We start from the raw sequence: 16,834 nt of genomic DNA, 5'->3' as shown, positions 1-16,834 counted from the left end.
GGCTCCGGCAGCCCAGAAATGAGCCACCACTTGCAAGACATGCAGGAATCAAAGGAAATGTCAAAGAGCAGGAAGGGATTTTTCATCTGGCAACATCTCCTGAGAAGGACCAGCTCGGTGGGTAGGGGAGGGAATCATCCTTTTTGCCAAACAGGACTGGGAGCAGGAAGGGGGAGGCAGAGGAGCACACCACATCTTCTCTAAATGTGATTCAAATTAATGTAATAAAACTGACAGGAGCAGGCAGCAAGGAGTGTGCCTGGATTTTTGTTAATGAAGCCCTTAAGTGTGACCTATTCCAACATTTCTAGCCTTGGCTGAGGTGTATGCTCCATTGCAGCCCCTTGGATAAATGAACTTTGAAATCCCAGGGGATCTTCCACCTCACTGCAGCACAACAAGCCCCAGCCACGAGCTCATCTGACAAATAACACTGCCCACAAATCTGACAAACGTCTCTTTTCCTATTACAAATTTGAGAGAATGAGATACAACTTGAACTGAGCACATAATCCACCCCACAGATAACCGCTAATCTCCCACCTTCTCCCTTCCTGCATGCAGCACCCGGTGCCAGCACACGCCTGACTTTCTTTTTCCAGGCACCAGAACCCCAACTACCTCCACCCCGTGTCGCTCCAGCATCAGGAGGACACCACAGCACAAAGCTCAGGATTTCGTGTTTAGCTGAGGCTGAGGGACTCCTAAATCACTGCTATTTTTTGTCCAGCAGCTGCAGTTAAAGCCCTCCCGCAGGGATTTGTGCTGGGGGCTCACACACCGGGCCCTCTGGCTGCCTTGGAGTCAGGGCCGGGCACAGCCTTGAGGTTTTCTGAGCCTATCTCTTTAAGCTGGCCTTTTTGGCGTTCAGTTGGAGCCATTTGTGGGTGTTTTCTTGTATTAAACACCAGAAGTAGAAATGGAGCACTTCAGAAGGAGGGACCAAGACATCGTGGAGGCTGCTCAAGCCTCGTCAGGGAGCAGAGGAACCAGGAGGGGCAATCACACTGCAGAGCCCAACCCAGGGTACCAGGTCTTCTAAAATGCCAGGAAAAAGGAAAAGGGAAACGAGTTCCTTGGCTTTGACTGCCAAAAACATCCTGTTTGGAGTGGAAACAAATTCATCCCAAAATGCAATTCTTCTGGCCGTTACTTTTGGGTCAGAGAAGAGAGGAATGGGGAAAATCCCGAACTGAATCCCAAACTTTTATCGTTACTGATTCCATCTTTACATTGCAGGAGCTTGTGGCTGCGGATTACCCTTTCTTTCCCCAACAAACCTTCCTCAGTCACTTCTTACCCCTGCAGACCTGTGTGTACAGTCCTCTCACCCTCCTGATTTGTGAAAGCAGCATTAGCTTTGACCCACCTTAACAACTAACCCCCACTGCCCTGTCTCTTAACTACCCTCTTTATCACCTCCTACTTCCCCAAATTTTGAGTCATACACACACGTTATCAGGCATGATTTGCTCTTTTCTACCATGTCAACAGCTATTCTGGATGCAATAAAGTAAGAGCCAGGCTTCCCGAGCTCTCCCAGAGAGAGCAATGCTCACAAATGATGCTGTTGAGGTTTGAGACCAGGGTTTTTAACTATTTATTAGGTACCACAGCAATTTCCTGTCTTTCTAGGTTTCCAGGCCGTGTTGCGTCATGGCAAACCAAGTGCCTCTGAGGGCATCTGCTCCAGTCTACCACATTGGAGTGAGTCCCTGAGCCTTTAAGGCCTCTGTACCATAAGTAAACTGCTTTTCTAGGTTCAGATTCCCTGCATGGAGACTGGGGCCTACAGTGATTTAAATTTAGCAAAGCCCTGTTCCTGGGAGGAACAGAGGACACCATGGGGAAAATTAATTATCCTATGGAGCAAGCCGGGATATCTCCAGGAAGGCCACGGAGGTGTGCACGTTACACAAGGCACAGTATCGGCCCTCACTGCAGCAGTGGCTCAGGTTAAGGAGCATTTGTTCAAGGGGTGCCCTTGCCAGCAGCTGCGACACAGCTCCATCCCCGCCGGGGGATGCGAACAGGAGCAGCGCCCACGGGACCACACGGGAGCAGGGATGTGGCCGCAGAGACCCAGGACTGAGGGGACGGTGTCAGTTCTCTGAGGCTTGCCTAGAGGATCTCCCGTGCGGACGATGCAGATCTCTGAAGCAGAACGAGATCAAGCACAGATCCACAGCATTAATTTGCTCGGGTCTGTAAGCGTGCTCAGCGCAGCAGGCCAAGGAGCTGCTACTGGAAAGATTTTCTGTCAGAGCAATTTCCCCAGAGAAACACCAGTGTCTGCAGATGAAAACTTCCAGAGAAAAAGATCGATTTTGCTAGTGCTGCTACAATGAAAAACTTAACGAGCTATTTGATTTTAAGTCAGTTTGGTCTGAACATGTTGGGTTTGAATCAAAAATTTCTAACAATGCAATAAAACACTGATCTGCGGTTTCCTATCAGTGGGATATTTCCGGAGCGGGAAAGGGTGTGAATATGGTCCTGGACCACGCTCACGTCTCTGGACCAGCTCCCCGGGAGGCGATCCATTCCCACCGCACAATAGGTGCTTTCTCTGACAGGTTTTACACGTGTCATCACAGGGGCTGTTCGTGCCCTGCAGGAAGGGGGCGATGGGGCCAGTCACCCACACGCAGAGTGCTGTGGGGTGGAGAAATGGGGCCCACACTGACTCAACCCAAAGCTTTTGCCAGCAGGGGCTGCACAACTGACTTTAAACCGTTTCATTTGGATTTAAAATACTGACACGGAACTGGGTTTGTATGTGTTGGTAGCACATTCATATAACAGCTGGCAATTAGAGAAGTTACACAAGCTTCCAGGTCTACCTGACCAAAAGGTACCGTCCTCACTACCCAAATCCTGCCTTGCTGGGACCACCACAGCTACCCCACGACCACCACAAGGAGCCAAGAGCGGACAGCTCAGTACAGGACCCTCCTGTGGTCCTGCACCCTTTCCAGCACCAACCTACATTCAGCATTTCCCACCCAGGAGGCCATGTGCTCCACCGGGATCGGGGCCGTTTGCACAAGGACTTCCAAACACCACAGTTCACACCCTGAAGAGCCTGTAAAATAAACACTGCTCCTGCTGTAACCTACACAGGGCTATAAAGATCGCAGTTTACCATAAGCCTGCAAATGCCTATAATGCACAGGATTTAAGCCCTGTGAGTGTCTTATTGACACGTGGTTAGGCAGGATGACTAACAGCAGCTTTTCCATGACACACCAGTTTCCCTGAAGGTTGGAGTTTTCTTTCTTGTTGAAAGTTAATTAGGCAACCCCTAGACATTTTGAAACATACTTTCATTTCAGATCGCACTGGATCCAAACGCGCAAATGCCACCTTTTGGGGCAAAACATCACCCACAACATCACCCCTCTGGGTGAGAAAGGAGCAGGAGGCGCGCAGGCTGCTCAAGGCCTCAGCAAAGCAATATTCCTGTGGCAAATGTTAAGTCGGCCCGGCCCCGTGGGCTCCCTTTCAACTCACAGCAGCACTAAGTACATTACAGCTCGTTGCGGGTGATTTGTGGGTAAGGAACAGCAGTACGAGTGCTTCCACCCACCCGCAGGCCCTGTCACGGCAGCGCAGGGACCTGTCTGCCCAGGTCTCGGTGGCGGAGGAGCTGGGACCAACCCTAATGCCCCAGCCAGGCCCCCACAGAGCGGAGCCCACGGATAGCTCCCAGCAGGACAAGGCCCTGCTGACCAGCCCAGGGACGGGGCACCGGCTGCAAAGGGCAGGCCGGGAGCAGGTCAGGAGGGAGAAACACCCCTCGTGGGTGACACGGGACAGAAGAGCCACATCCACACGAGTGTCCTTTCCTTCTGCACCCTTCCTCAGAGCTTTCTAGCTGCCAAGGGTTGTCGCAGGGGTGGGCAGCAGGACAGAAGCATCTGCCAGCAGGACGCAGGCTCAGGGCAATGCTGCACCACAGTGCTGGGACCCTGAGGGTGCCGGGAGTGTGCCAGGGCCACCACCACACTGGGGACACCCTCGTGAGCCTCCCACTGCCCCGAGTGCAGCCTCGAAGCAGAGCCAGCCGCTCTCTGCAGGCAGCCATCCTTGCAGATGGAAACCATCTCATTGCCCAGACAAGGATGCTGAGCTTTGCACCAGCACAACAGGAGGTCACACACAGGAGCCTGGCACCCAGCAGACCCCACGTCCGTCAGGCAATGGGGCTGGGCTGGCCTGGAGACCCCCAGCGCAGCCCCCTTGTGCCACTGCAACACAGGAGTGCTACGGTGGGTCCCGGTCACTGCTTTTATTTAACAGCAGGCCATGTCTCAAACACAGCCCTCCACAGAAATACCCTCAACAGGACAAACCAATGCCCCCACCAGCCCAGCAAAGCGTCCAAGCCCATGCAAGGCCTCCATGCACAGCCATCCCACAGGAATGCCTTTAAAAAGGACCGTTCCCTCCCTCTCAGGGGCTACCAAGTCTTAAAGCCTCCAGATGACAACCCCAGGTCCCTGCAACTAAAGCTTCACTGCTGGGAAGCGAATGTGGGGGAAAAAAGAGGGGTGACCTGATTGTGACATTCTTCCTAGCTCTCCTGCAGGAAGATGCTTGAACACCCCCAGGCTGGTGCCCAGAACAGCATCCCGTCACTTAGCAAGAGCCCATCTCCATCCACCTGAGGTCCCCTTCCACTGAGGACGGTTCAGTGAGCCACAAGAAAAGCCTTTTTCTCCTGTCTTTGCAGGAAAGACCCAACAAAGGCCATGGGGTTGGGGGATCCCCACACATACCCCGCAGGCTAGGGCACATCAAACCCAATCTCCCCACCTTGGTGAGACCACTGGGACCCAAAGCAACCCCAGGGGTCCAGGAGGAGGCCTTTGGGTGGCACAGGGCATCTCCTGCTCAGCAGGATGCCACCTTCAAGCTACGGGCTGCCCTGAAGACAGCCAAAAGCTGGGGCTTGCACAGTGCAGGGTGCAAGCACCCACTGCTGGCTACAGGCACAAGGCTGCCTGCTCCGAAATACCATGGGCGGACAGGAGGAACAAGAAGGGTTTTGCAGAGACCCATAAGCGTGGCCTGTCCAGATGTACTGTCCTCTACAGGGGAGCATGCCTGGAGGAAGGTGAATGCTTCACATTTTCTATGCAACTGCAATGCTCCAAGTGCAATGGGCTCAGCAGAGCCCTGAGAGCCAGGGCCACCTAAGCCCAGCAGAAGGTGAAAGCTAAGCCCTTGCTGCATCTCAAAGATGAGCCTCACAGGGCCACATGAAACGCAGCCATCTCTTGTTCAGTTACTCCTACTTAGGAGCCTGGAGCTCTGAATTAAACTCCAAGATCCACAGGCATTTTTCCAAGCACACAAGAGAAGGCAGGAGCGCCCCATCGCCCAGCCGGGACGGCACCGGCAGGCAGCCGCCGCAGCATTTGAGTCACAGCATGGGGGCAGCTGGGCACAGAGACATCACCCGCGCTGAGCAAGGCCCTGAGGAGGCAGGTCCTGCCCGACCGCCCCGAGAAGAAATAAAGACAGGGAAGGAACAAGAGGGGGACCTAAGAGAGAGCTCGACAGCCCACGGTTGCGCAGCAAGTCAGGCTTTGGCCCAAGTCCCAGCCGCTCAAGGTGAACAACTTCCATCCTGGACATTTTCATCCAACTTTCACAATAGCTTATTATTTCGTGGTGCTGCTGAGCAATGTTTGCCTTTCTCCTCAGCGCCCTGGGGATCTTTCCCAGACCCAAACTTCCACGCTGAAAACACAAGGCCTTGAAACCAGGAACACGCTAAAGTCAGTTGAAAGGAAAAAAAATAACAGCTGCAGCATTTAGTGATTAGGCAGGACCAGTCACTGTGAACCAATTTTGCAGTCTCCTTGGCTGCTTCACGACACAAAAGTAACCGTGCCAACGTCTGAGCGATCTCAAATCTGTTTAGAGCATTTAGCCGTGCACCAGCCACGCGCATTTTTAGAGCTATGATTGTGTCTGTCTTACACTGAGCTTCCTTATTTTATTAGAGGGCTTCAAACCTGGGCGCTTGAAAACAAGAAAAGCAAGATTCCTGAAAAATAAAGTGAACACAGCTGGCAAGGAATCCCTGGGTGAAAGAACCCCAGGAGAAATCAAAGGTGAGATGCAGCGAGGAAGGTCCCCCTGCAGTGCACAGGGGGGGAAAGAAAGCCTGTCTCGGTGCTGCCCAGCCTCTCCCAGCTCTCAGATTCCTTTTAGCAGCTTCTTACTAATATATTCTGGCTACAGCCATTATGTTTCCTTTCCAGACCTCTGGCAAACAAATTAAAAAGGAAGTTAAATACAACCCGTCCTGTGCTTCTTGCCCCAGCAGACAGAAGCAGAGTTGTTAGTACGTGTTCAGCTCCCACTGGAAAGTTAATTTGGAAACCAGCAACACTCACCTCTGCAAGGTAAAGGATGCAGAACTTCCGATCTTCCAAACCTGTAAAGAAGAGAAAACAGGATCAAAATTAAGCTACAACTGCATTTCTGCAAGCGGAGACACTGACAGAGGAATTGGCTAAGAGACAGCGTTTAATGAATATTTATTGTTGTCATCCTACAGTACCAGGCTGTGATCTGGGAGTGATGTATGCTGCATCTGCGGGGCCATGCACCGGGCAGGCTGCGCCTGCATGGTTTCTTGCATCAACTCACTGCGCTATCACAGATTCTCCTTTGGGCTTGTCCTTTTGGGAAAAGGGTTGATTCATTCAGAGGCCACGTGTGCACTCTCCTGCCTGGTGTGCCACGGCACGTGCAGCTCGATTCATTTTGGGTGCCTGTCCTGGGCACCAGGGTCGGGTCTCTCCACATTTCCACAAATGCTTTGCTCCCAGGAGGACTCACCAGAGCAGCTCTCGTTCTTATGTCCTTGCTCACTCCCAGCTTCTCCCCCCGCAAGAGCCCCCAGAAAGGGCAGCTCTGCCTAGTGCTGCCTGTCCCAGCCTCCATCAGAGCCAGGAGCTGGGGTCGGTGCTTCTCCAAGGAGTTGGAGCCAAACCCCAGAGCACAGGGAAGCGACTGAGGTGGGGCAGTGGCAAGAGCCCACCCTGCTCCACCAGGCTGAGGGCAGCTCCCCAAGGTCCTGCCAGCAAGGTGCCACTCAGGAGACATGTCCAAGGGACCTCCCCTTCCACAGCTTTGGGAAGGGAGAAGGTGCTGGAGGCAATGCAATGGCCAATGCTGCAACCCGTGTCGTGCTAAATCACAGAGCAGCCCGGTCTCCTCCCCGCCTCGCCGCCAGCTGTCCCTGGGGACGAATGTGTCATGCTCCGGCTGCTCCACCAGGCTGGCTCCTGCAGGCCCAGCCTTCCCTGTCCCCAGCACAAAGGCTTTGCTGAGGGTTTCCCTGGTCTTTGATCCCCACTGGTGGGACACAAGTCTGCCCAGCCCAGGGGAAGCCAGCTCCAGGCACACATCAGCCTCACAGGAGGAGGACATGAAGCCACCACGCAACTGGGTCCCCTCGGCTCTGAAGCAGGACACCCACCTCCCAGAGCCGCTGTGTCACCGCGCTTCCCACCAGCGTGCCCTGCCAAGGCTTTGTCCTCGCTAGCGTGCAGCACTGCTGGGCAGCAGCTTTCATAACCCTTTTAACAACGTTATCTCTGCCGTGAGATCAGCTCCGCAGTCTGGGCACGGCTGCAGATCCTTTCCAAAGCAGCATCAGCGCAGGCTCTGCTTCGTTTCAACAGCCCGTGCTGTGCCCACGACGGGAACAGGCTCCGCACAGCGGTGGAAACGCCCCGCTCCCAGAGGGCAGCGATTCTCCTGCCTGCACAGGCAGCAGCCCAGAGGTACAGATACGGGCTGCGACCCACTGAAGGGCTCAGATGTCACTTGAGTCCCTCTGCAGGCAACAAGAAGCCCGTGAACAAGCGCAACAGCCTGGAGCCGTTTGCTGGATGTCTCTTCCAGCTGCCTTTTGGGGGACGGCAGGCTTGCCTCCGCTGCCAGCTTTGCTTTTAGAGCACATTGCAGCAAACAGGCTGGAAAGTCACTAAAGGGATACTGTGCCATAACACGCTGCTGGAACCCAGCCCCAACAGTACCGGTGCCAAGGACCTCCTGTATGAGGAGCTCCTGGGTGTTTCCGTGGGGGTCCCCCCCTGCTCCAGCCTGGTCAAGAGGCTCCAGCACCGCCCCGCTGCATCCTCACCTCCAGGAGGGCAGTGGTGACGGAGCACCTGCCCACCTCTGTATTATGCAAAACCCATCCACCGCTCTCCACAGCTCTGCCCAAGCTCTCCCAGCACCCACAAAGCCCAGTAGGACCATCAGGGAGCGTTTTCCTTGCTAAGCCACAGCCTTCGATGGGAGCCCCTCAGCTGGAGTTTTTCCCACGGAGGGAGGGTTTGGACACAGGATCCGAGCCTCCTGCTGGCACACATCAACCCTTTCTGCTGCTTCTGCTTCCCATGGTGGCCAACAGCACCAGACGTCCCATCTTCTCAGCTGGGCTCTGCACAGCATCAGCCATGACCAAATTCACTGCAGAGGTGAGAGGCCCAAAGGGGAGGCATCCAGGCAGCAAGCAGAGAGCAGCTCCTGAGCTCTCCAGCCCATCTTGCAAAGCAGCTTGCAGGAGAAGCAATGGCCCAGCCACTTGTCCTCAGGAGCTTTAACCCTGTCTGACCCGAGGAAGAGGCCACCCCCAGAGATGTGCACCCTTGGCAGGGAAAGGTGATGCTGGAGTGCAACAGCCTGGGGTAAGACCCCGCTCTTTGAGCCCCTATTTATTCCTTCTGGCTTTCCACAGTAAGAAGTGAATCCAACAAAGCCCAAAACCACCAGAATTAAGTTCTGTTCTGAATTCCCTTCTGTGTATCTCAGTGCTAGTGACCTCCGCAGCCAGCAGGTCCTGTCCCCATCCCTGAGGCTCGCCACCTCATAATCCACGTGGCCAGGCAGCACAGCGCCTATCGGACACGCAGAGCAGGGAGCCAGCCTAGACTCGGGAGCTGCCACAATCCCATTCTTCCATGAAGAATTGCCTTCAGCTGGGAAAAACTAGGAACTAACAGACTCCTCCTCACGCTGCCCAGCCCCACAGCTGGGCTCCAGCTGATGCCGATCCCCAGCAAGGCATGACAGGAGGCAGGAGAGCAACAGCAGTGCCAGGAAGGACAGACCCGAGCGCAGATTTCAACACAAACCAGGTTTGCTGGGATTCTTTCCCTGGGGATTCTCCAGTCTCCGCAGGGCCAGGCGGGAGCTGCCCAGCTCGTGCTGCTCGTCCCCTGCCCTGCAGCCCACCAAGGCCACGAAGGACAAGGGGGCAGCCGCAGCCCCGCGCAGGGCTCCGTCCCCACCCGACACTGTGCCTTTTTTTGACAGCCGAACAGTGTGAACACCTTCAGCCAAATACCCTGAAATGCTAAAAGGAAATAAGCAGGAGGAAAAAAAAACTCACTTTAAGATATTTCCGTTTCTTCATGACGCGTTGTGACAGGGACTGGCTTGTCTTTCAGGGTAACTCGACCCATCCCTGCCCCGGGGCTGGGCTGCTGCACAGGCTCAGCGCAGGCAAGAGGAGCACGCGAGGTTTGCGAGGTTTGCGGGGACACGTCCCTGTCCCTGGCTAAGCCCCGTGTGCCCGTGCTGATGTGGGGCAGGCATTTATGCAGCTCCCGGCACAGCAGCAGCCTCCAGCGCCACCCTGCCTCTGCCCACCTCCCCTGTGCAACCCAAGGAGAACACGCGCCGCTCGTGGGATTCGGGTGGTGCACACCAGGTATTGGGTCAAGAAGATGGGAGAAAATGGAAAAAAAAATGGTCCTGCTCCTTTCCACAGCCTCTGCGTGGCACAGGGGACAGTGACAATGGCCACAACAAGGGCACCCTGCTCCCCAGCCATCGTATCTGCCCAGCGAGGGCAGGGCTGCATCCAGTACCCTAAGAGGAGCTCACAGGGTGCTGGGGGGCCCTGGGTGTGTGGCGAGAGAGAAAGGCTGCTGTGCACATCCAGACCAAGCACTTGAGAGCGGACAAGCGTGTCACCCTCTGTGGCATGTGTCCCCAGGGAGGTGTAGTTGGGTGTGAGCCCATAAGGCATGCCAAAAACCTCAAAAATCAGAGTCTGGGCCTCTGGATATCATGAAGCTGTTGGCTGCAAGACAGAGTGCATTGGGATGTTGGGGAGAGCAACGGGATCCAGCCTAGGGATGGGGCTCATGGGTGGGGGTCCTCATTCGGGTTGCTAAATGGGATCACTCTTCTGTCCCCAAGCCAAGCACACACCCCCGGGGGGGGCAGGATCCCAGCAAGGCAGCAGTGGTAGCATGGAAATTCCCACAGTATCCAGTGAGGAAGCCAGCCCTGTCGCACTGGAAACATTGGCCGGCGTGGTGCTCATCAGCCATGTTCGGCTTCTAAAGCAGGAAGACAGAGCATTGTAAAGCAGATTATACTGATTTGCTTTCGCACAGTGCAGCGAGCGGCAGAAACAGGAAACATCACAATGGTCTTCAGTGTACCGGAGATGTCTCAATTGTTATACTCAGCAATACGCCTGTTCCTATTAATGTGCCATTCAGTTATTTAGGAGACCAACAGAAAATCTCTGGCAAAAGGGACAGGCATCTTTTCGCTTGTTCCACCCACCTTTGAAGCAGCCCTACCCAAACCAGGAGGGCGAGCTGCCTGAAAACTGACTGCGCTGGATTCCGGGCGTACGGGGGGCGGTCCGGCACGGCGGACACAAACATCCCCTTCGGAGAGGCTCCCTAAGCTGCTCCAGATGTGATCTAGCCAAGTTATTATGGTAACAAGGAAATAAGTGGCAGAAAACTGCTCACGAAATCCAACTGCTGTGCCTGAGGTTAGGAGGCACATTCCTGTGCCGAGCTGCAAACAGACCTTGGTGCACGGAGCCGCCGCTGCGCTGCCGGGACGAGCAGCACGAAGGTGATTTCTTCAAGGAGGAGAACAAGAGCTGGGCTGTTCAGCAGCCTTTGAGAGCAGCCAGGAACCGCACGTGCAACGAAGCAGACGCTGACCGACAAGTGCTTCAGTAAGGAACAATTTCTTTTGTCCTTTTCTTAGAAACAAACGCTGCTGAGAACAAACTCAACAAATCCCAGAGAAGCTCAATGGCTTTTCTAACCAGCTGGTGCCCTCCGTGTCCCTCTTCCTCCTCACTGTTTCTGCCCCCACTAAACAGGTCAGTGAATGAATCTGGGCGCAGAAAAGTTGTTGGAAATGGGAAATAAGAGATGGGCAGCCCGCAGTGCCATTGCAGATCCCCAGCACCAAGGCTCACGCATCGCGGGGCAGGTGGAGAGCCGCAGCTCAACACCAGAGCTCCCTGTGCGGCTGGAGAAAATCATGGGAAGTGACAAAAGTCATCCTGAAAATTATTTCTTTTGGAGGAGCAGCCACGCTCTGGATTAATCCCTCTTGTTCAGAGCCACAGAAAAACGCAGAGCTGTCTGCTCACACAACTACAGAGTAAGTCTGGGCTGGAAGCAGCCTCCGGCCATCTCCGTTCCGCACCCCTGCCCAAAGCACCCAGGTCAGGGTGCTCAGTACTGTGTCCATTCGAGTCCCGAACACCTCCAAGGATGGAGGTCCCACAGCCTCTCTGGGCATTTGACCACCCTCATCACATGAAAGCTGTTCCTCACACCTAACCCCAGTTTTCCACAAGCCCCATCCGGCAAAACCCGCTGCCTGGGGCTGCCAGAGCCATGCGCGGCCGGAGGCGGGCGGCCATGCACAAGAGGAGCCCGTGGCCAAAGAGCGACCACACCAAAGAAGGAACAAGGTGGGACTGGGCCTGTGGCCAAGAAGTGGCTCCACTGTAGGAAATAGGATGTGGTAGAGCAATTTGCTCGTTCCTCTTTTGACCCCGAGTAGCTACGGCCATCATAGCCACACAGCCTCAAAATTTCATCTCAAAATAACTCATTTCAAGACATGCCCCTGCCCTAAAAGCCCTCCGTGAACCCTCAACTGCATGTGAAAGCCCAACCAAGGTGAAGTGAGCAAGGGCACAGCCCACAGCCTCCCACCAAAGCCAGGGTTTGCTCTTTCCTCCCTGACGGGGTGTGCGGGGGGAGCGATGCTAGCAGAGGGAAACCGTGGGCGGCCGAAGGGAGAAGTAGCGAAGCAAAGGTCAGTAGGGCTCAGCCAGCCTCTCCTGGAGACAACTTCTGAGCTCTCTCGAGGCACCGCTCGTGAAAACCTCAAAACTTCGTTTCCTTTCTCAGCAAGCCCCCGCTGTAGGCAGGGTAACAGCGGTGAGGGAAGCAGCCCAGCAGAGCAAGACCCCAGGGAGCGCCAGTCCCAAATTGCTCAGGCAGGGCTCCGAAGCTGTGCCACCCAAGTGTCCCCAGGGCATGCCAGGGGATGGAGCTCCCAGGGACTGGGTTAATGCAGGGCTGGGAAGGGTGCTGCTGTACCTGCACCCCAACAAAGGACGATCTGGCGGCATGAGCTGGCCAGCACTGCTGCGTACTGGAAGTAATGGGACAGGGGGGTGCTATCCTGTTGCTGGCCAGGTGGCTTTGCAGCTAGCAGCCCAGAAAATGACCCGAACACCTCCAGCTGCTGCCGCAGACACTCACCCTCCTGAAGCTTCACACTCTGCAGGTAGAGAGGGTTCCTCAGCACGTTGCAGCGCCCGGGCTCGTCCTCCTTGGTGAAGAGCAGCAGGTCTGAGTACACGAAGAGAGTCACCTGGATGGCACAAGAGCAGTAAAGAAGGTATCAGGAACTCATCTCTTGGCACTCAGTGTCTTGGAAAGGTCCTCCACCCCAAGGAGACGCACCAGCCATGAGAGGCAGCCTGGACACCCCTGCCTTAAGGGTCTGGTTGCTGCTACACCCCTCGGGGTGCTGCAAGCAAGCCTCAGACAAGGCTCCCCCAGCTTGGCAGCCACGTACCGAGGCTTGTGGAGTCCCGTGACAGAAGGGATAAACCTGCCCGACAGTGCAGCGCCGCGCAAACACACCCTCTCTGCTCTCTCGTGTCACTTCCCATTTACATAAGTTATAAATCAGGGGAGCAGGAGGAGAGAATGAGTTACCAACTAATCCCAGCACACTGCAGAATTTGCAGCCTAAAAGCAAATGTGGTCTCCCTGAACACACTCTCGGAGGAGCCTCTCCCTGTTTTCACTCTTTGCATGCCCTCTTTTGTTCCCTTTGAGGGGGAAAAAAAAAAAAAAAACACTTTTTTTTTTTTTTAACAAAAGCAGAATCCACAAGAGCAGTTGCAGGGAGCAAACTTGATACCTTTTAAACACCACTGACAGGTAGAAAGCAAACACTGAACTGCACGTCTGCCCAGCTCTGTGCTTGAACAGCCACTCAAGTGTCCTAGAAGCTGGGAGCTACTCCAGAGCAGTAGTATGTGCTCACAACTCAAAAGGCAGATTTTGTTCTGTTTCTGGCTCTTGCCTGAGGTTGCTCGTTCAATCAGTACAGATTATTGTGTTTTTTAAAATGGAAGAATCAGCTCCTCCGCCGTACTGGAGATCCTTGACCCAGAAGCCTGGTTGGGGTGAGTGGCCTGGTGCAATCGCTGTGCCAGGAGCTGAGGTTTGAGCCTGTCCAGCTCTTCAGCAGAAGGTGGGGGCATGCGGCAAAGCTTAGAAGATGCCAGGAAGGGGCTGCAACATGCCAGGGGGCACAGTGATGCTGGACCCTCTGCATAACGCCGAACCATGCTCTGCTCTGGTCTCAGGACACAGCACATGAGCGCACAGCTGCTTTTAGCTACTCCTCAGGATGCTCCCAAATGCCTCCCAGCACAAAAGGAGAGCACTTTGCAACACCGAGCAGCAGCAAGGAGGGTTTTGTGGCCTTTTAGCAACTCATTTGCAAAAGCAGAAAACAACCCAGCATCCCAGGGGCTGGCACCACTGCCACCACCAAGTCACCCTCTGAAAGGTGACTTTGCCCAGGACAGGGTCTGAGTCACTGTTTATGGGGACGCATTCCCGGTACAGTTTGTCTCCGTGCCCGGCGGCTGACGGGCACATGTCAGGAGGGGGACGAGCTGGGCAGCAATTTATCACACGGCGCTGAGTCGCGTGTCAGGACAGCGCATCTGACTTTGCAACCAAAATCAGGCCCTTCCCACATGATTTCTCCTTGCTGTGCAAATTCGTTTTTGTGGGATTCTTAATAAGCAGAAAGCTACCAGCATAGCTTTAATGGACAATTAAACCAGGGAGTGTCTGTTTCTCTCTGTATTATTTGGAAAATCCCTTCCCCTTGCTCTCAACACAGCGTTGGCCTAGTGCCCACATTTCCCCTCTTCATTACTTCTGACATTATTATTACTAATACAAGGAACAACAAAGTACAAACCACACTATAAACTTTCTCCCATGCCTCTCTTGCTCCACGCAGTACCCTTTCTGGGGCATGCCTCAGGGCCACCCCAGGACCCTCGGTCTCAATGAGATGGTCAGGCATTCTGAGAAGAGCAGCTCAGCAAAGCCAAGGAAGTAAAAGCACGACCAGCAAGCGATAAGAGTAGAAATGGAGGAAAGAAAACGCACACCTAACACACAAGGAATTTTAAAGGGAAAGAAAAAGGGACAGAAGAACTAGCAGGGAAAAAATACTACTTTGAAACCAAACGGATTTAAATGGGGAATCATGGCAACACAAACACATGCAAAGTGTTCGCGGGTACCATTGTGCTTTTATGGGAAGATGGGACTGATTGAATTCAGGATGCAGGGGAGATAAAAGCACAGTTGGTGCTGGTTAAGTAAGAGCATCTCTATTAGATGCTGCTTCCAGGAAGACATTTGATATCAAAGCGGCTCCGCACAGCAGGGAGGTTTACAGAAGTTGGGGGGGGACACAATGCGAGGGTGCCCCTCGCAGGCACGCACGGCACAAAGCCCACCAACAGCACCCCAGTGCTGCAAGGCAGGGCTCCAGCTGGCCCCGCTGGTGGAGGTGGGAGCAAGACCCCACTGCAGGGCTGAGCACGGAGCCTGGAGCCCTGGCGACCCTTGGGCAGCAGCCGGGAGGTGGGAGAAGAGGCGAGGGCTGGAGGCAGCCGGCCAGGGATGCACCCAGGGCTGCCCCCACGCCGCCACCGAGGTGCAGCGTGCCCCTAACAGCCCCTTGCAGACAGGTCTGGTACCTGCCACGATGCACCACGGGGCTCAAAAAACCCAAAGAGCAAACAAAATAAACACAGCGCCTGCACTCATCCAGGCATGGCACAGAATCCACCAGAGCTGCTCCTCAGAGAGTTCGAGTATCTTTGTCTGTTTTCCAGAACTAACTTCACACTCTAAAATGAGAAAGAAAACGAATGGGATGATGAAAGGACTCCTCTGAAGGCGGAGACAGGCACACCTGTGTTATTACTAGAGCGGAGCATGGCCACATGGCAGTCATCACACCAACATTTCAGTGGGAGTGAGTAGATTTCACAGGAAAAAACGTTTGGAGAGGCTGACACTGATGTCTCAGAAACCGTGCATCAGTGTGTGCTTGCTCCACAGCAAGCCCAAAGACCCTTCTGCGGATAGATTTGACTAACTACAGAACTTAACTAGCAAAACATTGTTACAGAAGGAAGAGGTACATTTAAAGAGTTTCATAAAAGAAAACATGAGAAAATGAAAGCCAGGAGGGGAGGTGGGAAGTGCTGGGTTATGTGCTTCCCCAGGAGGGGAACAGGGGACCAGCGCCGCACCGCTGCAGAGCCCTGCCGCAGGAAGGGGGAAGCGATGGCCGTGCCTCGTCAAGCAAAACATGGTAAAAGAACATGACAAAAAGGTGCTCAGGAATTAAGCCTTGCAGCCAAAGCACCTTCGCAGTCAGGCTTAAGAGCTTTCCTCCTAAGCCTGTCCTCTTCTGCATACCTACGCACGGCCGCTGCTGTTTGGGGTAGGGCAGGGAGGGGTCTGCAGCCGGTCACTGCAGCGGTGCATCAGCACGGCCCCGGCAGGACGGGTCAGTGCCAACCCTGCCTGCTGACACAGCTCCCCCTCTCCAGCAGCAGTTTCACAGCCATGCCCAGCAAAGCAGAGGGAGCTGAGGAAGCGAAGTGAAGCAGAGGCAAAGCGAAGAAGAGATCTTCCATGACAGAGCTCTCAGATGCTGATCACACAGTGGTGATCGCCTGCATCTCTGGCCAGAGATTGCTGTCTGCAGTTGGCTAGAGCAAGCCCAGGTACCTCGATCAAACATCTTTCCCTAGGACTGATCCACACATATTTTGTATCCCTTTACTAGTACTGGATTCTTCTCCAAAAGAAATGGGTGCAACCTCAAAGTCCAGTTAGAACAGCAGGAGGGTTGTATCTGCAAGGCTCACGTGTCCCCAGTCACTGGGATGGCCTAAATGAATGAAGCTTTCTTAATCTTCCTCAAATTTTCCAAATCTAGAGTTATCCTCGGGGCTGTCTGGGGGGCCCATGCAAATCTCATATACTCTAGGAAGCAGACATGACTGGTGGACTCACCAGACCACAAATAACGCTGCTCCCCGCATATAGGCTGCTAACACCCACTCACTTCTATTTGCTGCTCCCCGATCACATGCTTCAAAGTCACAGCTTTCTGGGCTACAGCTCTGCACAGCCAGTAATTCACCTGGTTTTCACAGAGACCACAGGAATGGGAGCACACAAACAAAAATAATCAAGTTTCCACAGCTTAGTACATCGGCATCAGTCAGCTGAGCCCCAGTCTAAGTACAGAAGCGGTCTAAGTTTGTGGGCAGGGTAGGTGCACACACACTGGGCACGGTGCTTTGGAGATGGGCAGGAACTTCCCAGGTCAGGGAAACTTTATCAGGTTCAGTATATGCTAAAGCCTTTGAGACGCTGTTTGCCATGCTACA

At 54.2% G+C, this 16,834-nt stretch overlaps 1 protein-coding gene across 6 annotated transcripts in view; it reads right to left on the bottom strand.

Annotated features, from left to right (window-relative positions):
* RGS3 (regulator of G protein signaling 3) overlaps nt 1-16,834 on the bottom strand; it is a 79,226-nt gene that overhangs the window by 29,097 nt on the left and 33,295 nt on the right. For 3 of the 6 annotated variants that reach the window (XM_080562536.1, XM_080562537.1, XM_080562538.1), the window contains 2 exons: nt 12,579-12,690; nt 6,411-6,451 (listed from right to left, as the gene is read on the bottom strand). In XM_080562536.1, the coding sequence (XP_080418662.1) occupies nt 6,411-6,451; nt 12,579-12,690 (153 nt within the window). Of the gene's footprint in view, nt 1-6,410; nt 6,452-9,167; nt 9,366-12,578; nt 12,691-12,782; nt 12,916-16,834 lie in introns of those variants that run through there. The other 3 variants (XM_080562539.1, XM_080562541.1, XM_080562540.1) reach the window with 3 other exon arrangements.

This window comes from Anser brachyrhynchus, assembly GCF_964034855.1.
Source record: "Anser brachyrhynchus genome assembly, chromosome: 19".
Taxonomy (NCBI): Eukaryota; Metazoa; Chordata; class Aves; order Anseriformes; family Anatidae; genus Anser; species Anser brachyrhynchus.
This window is presented reverse-complemented; position numbering and strand designations above follow the sequence as displayed.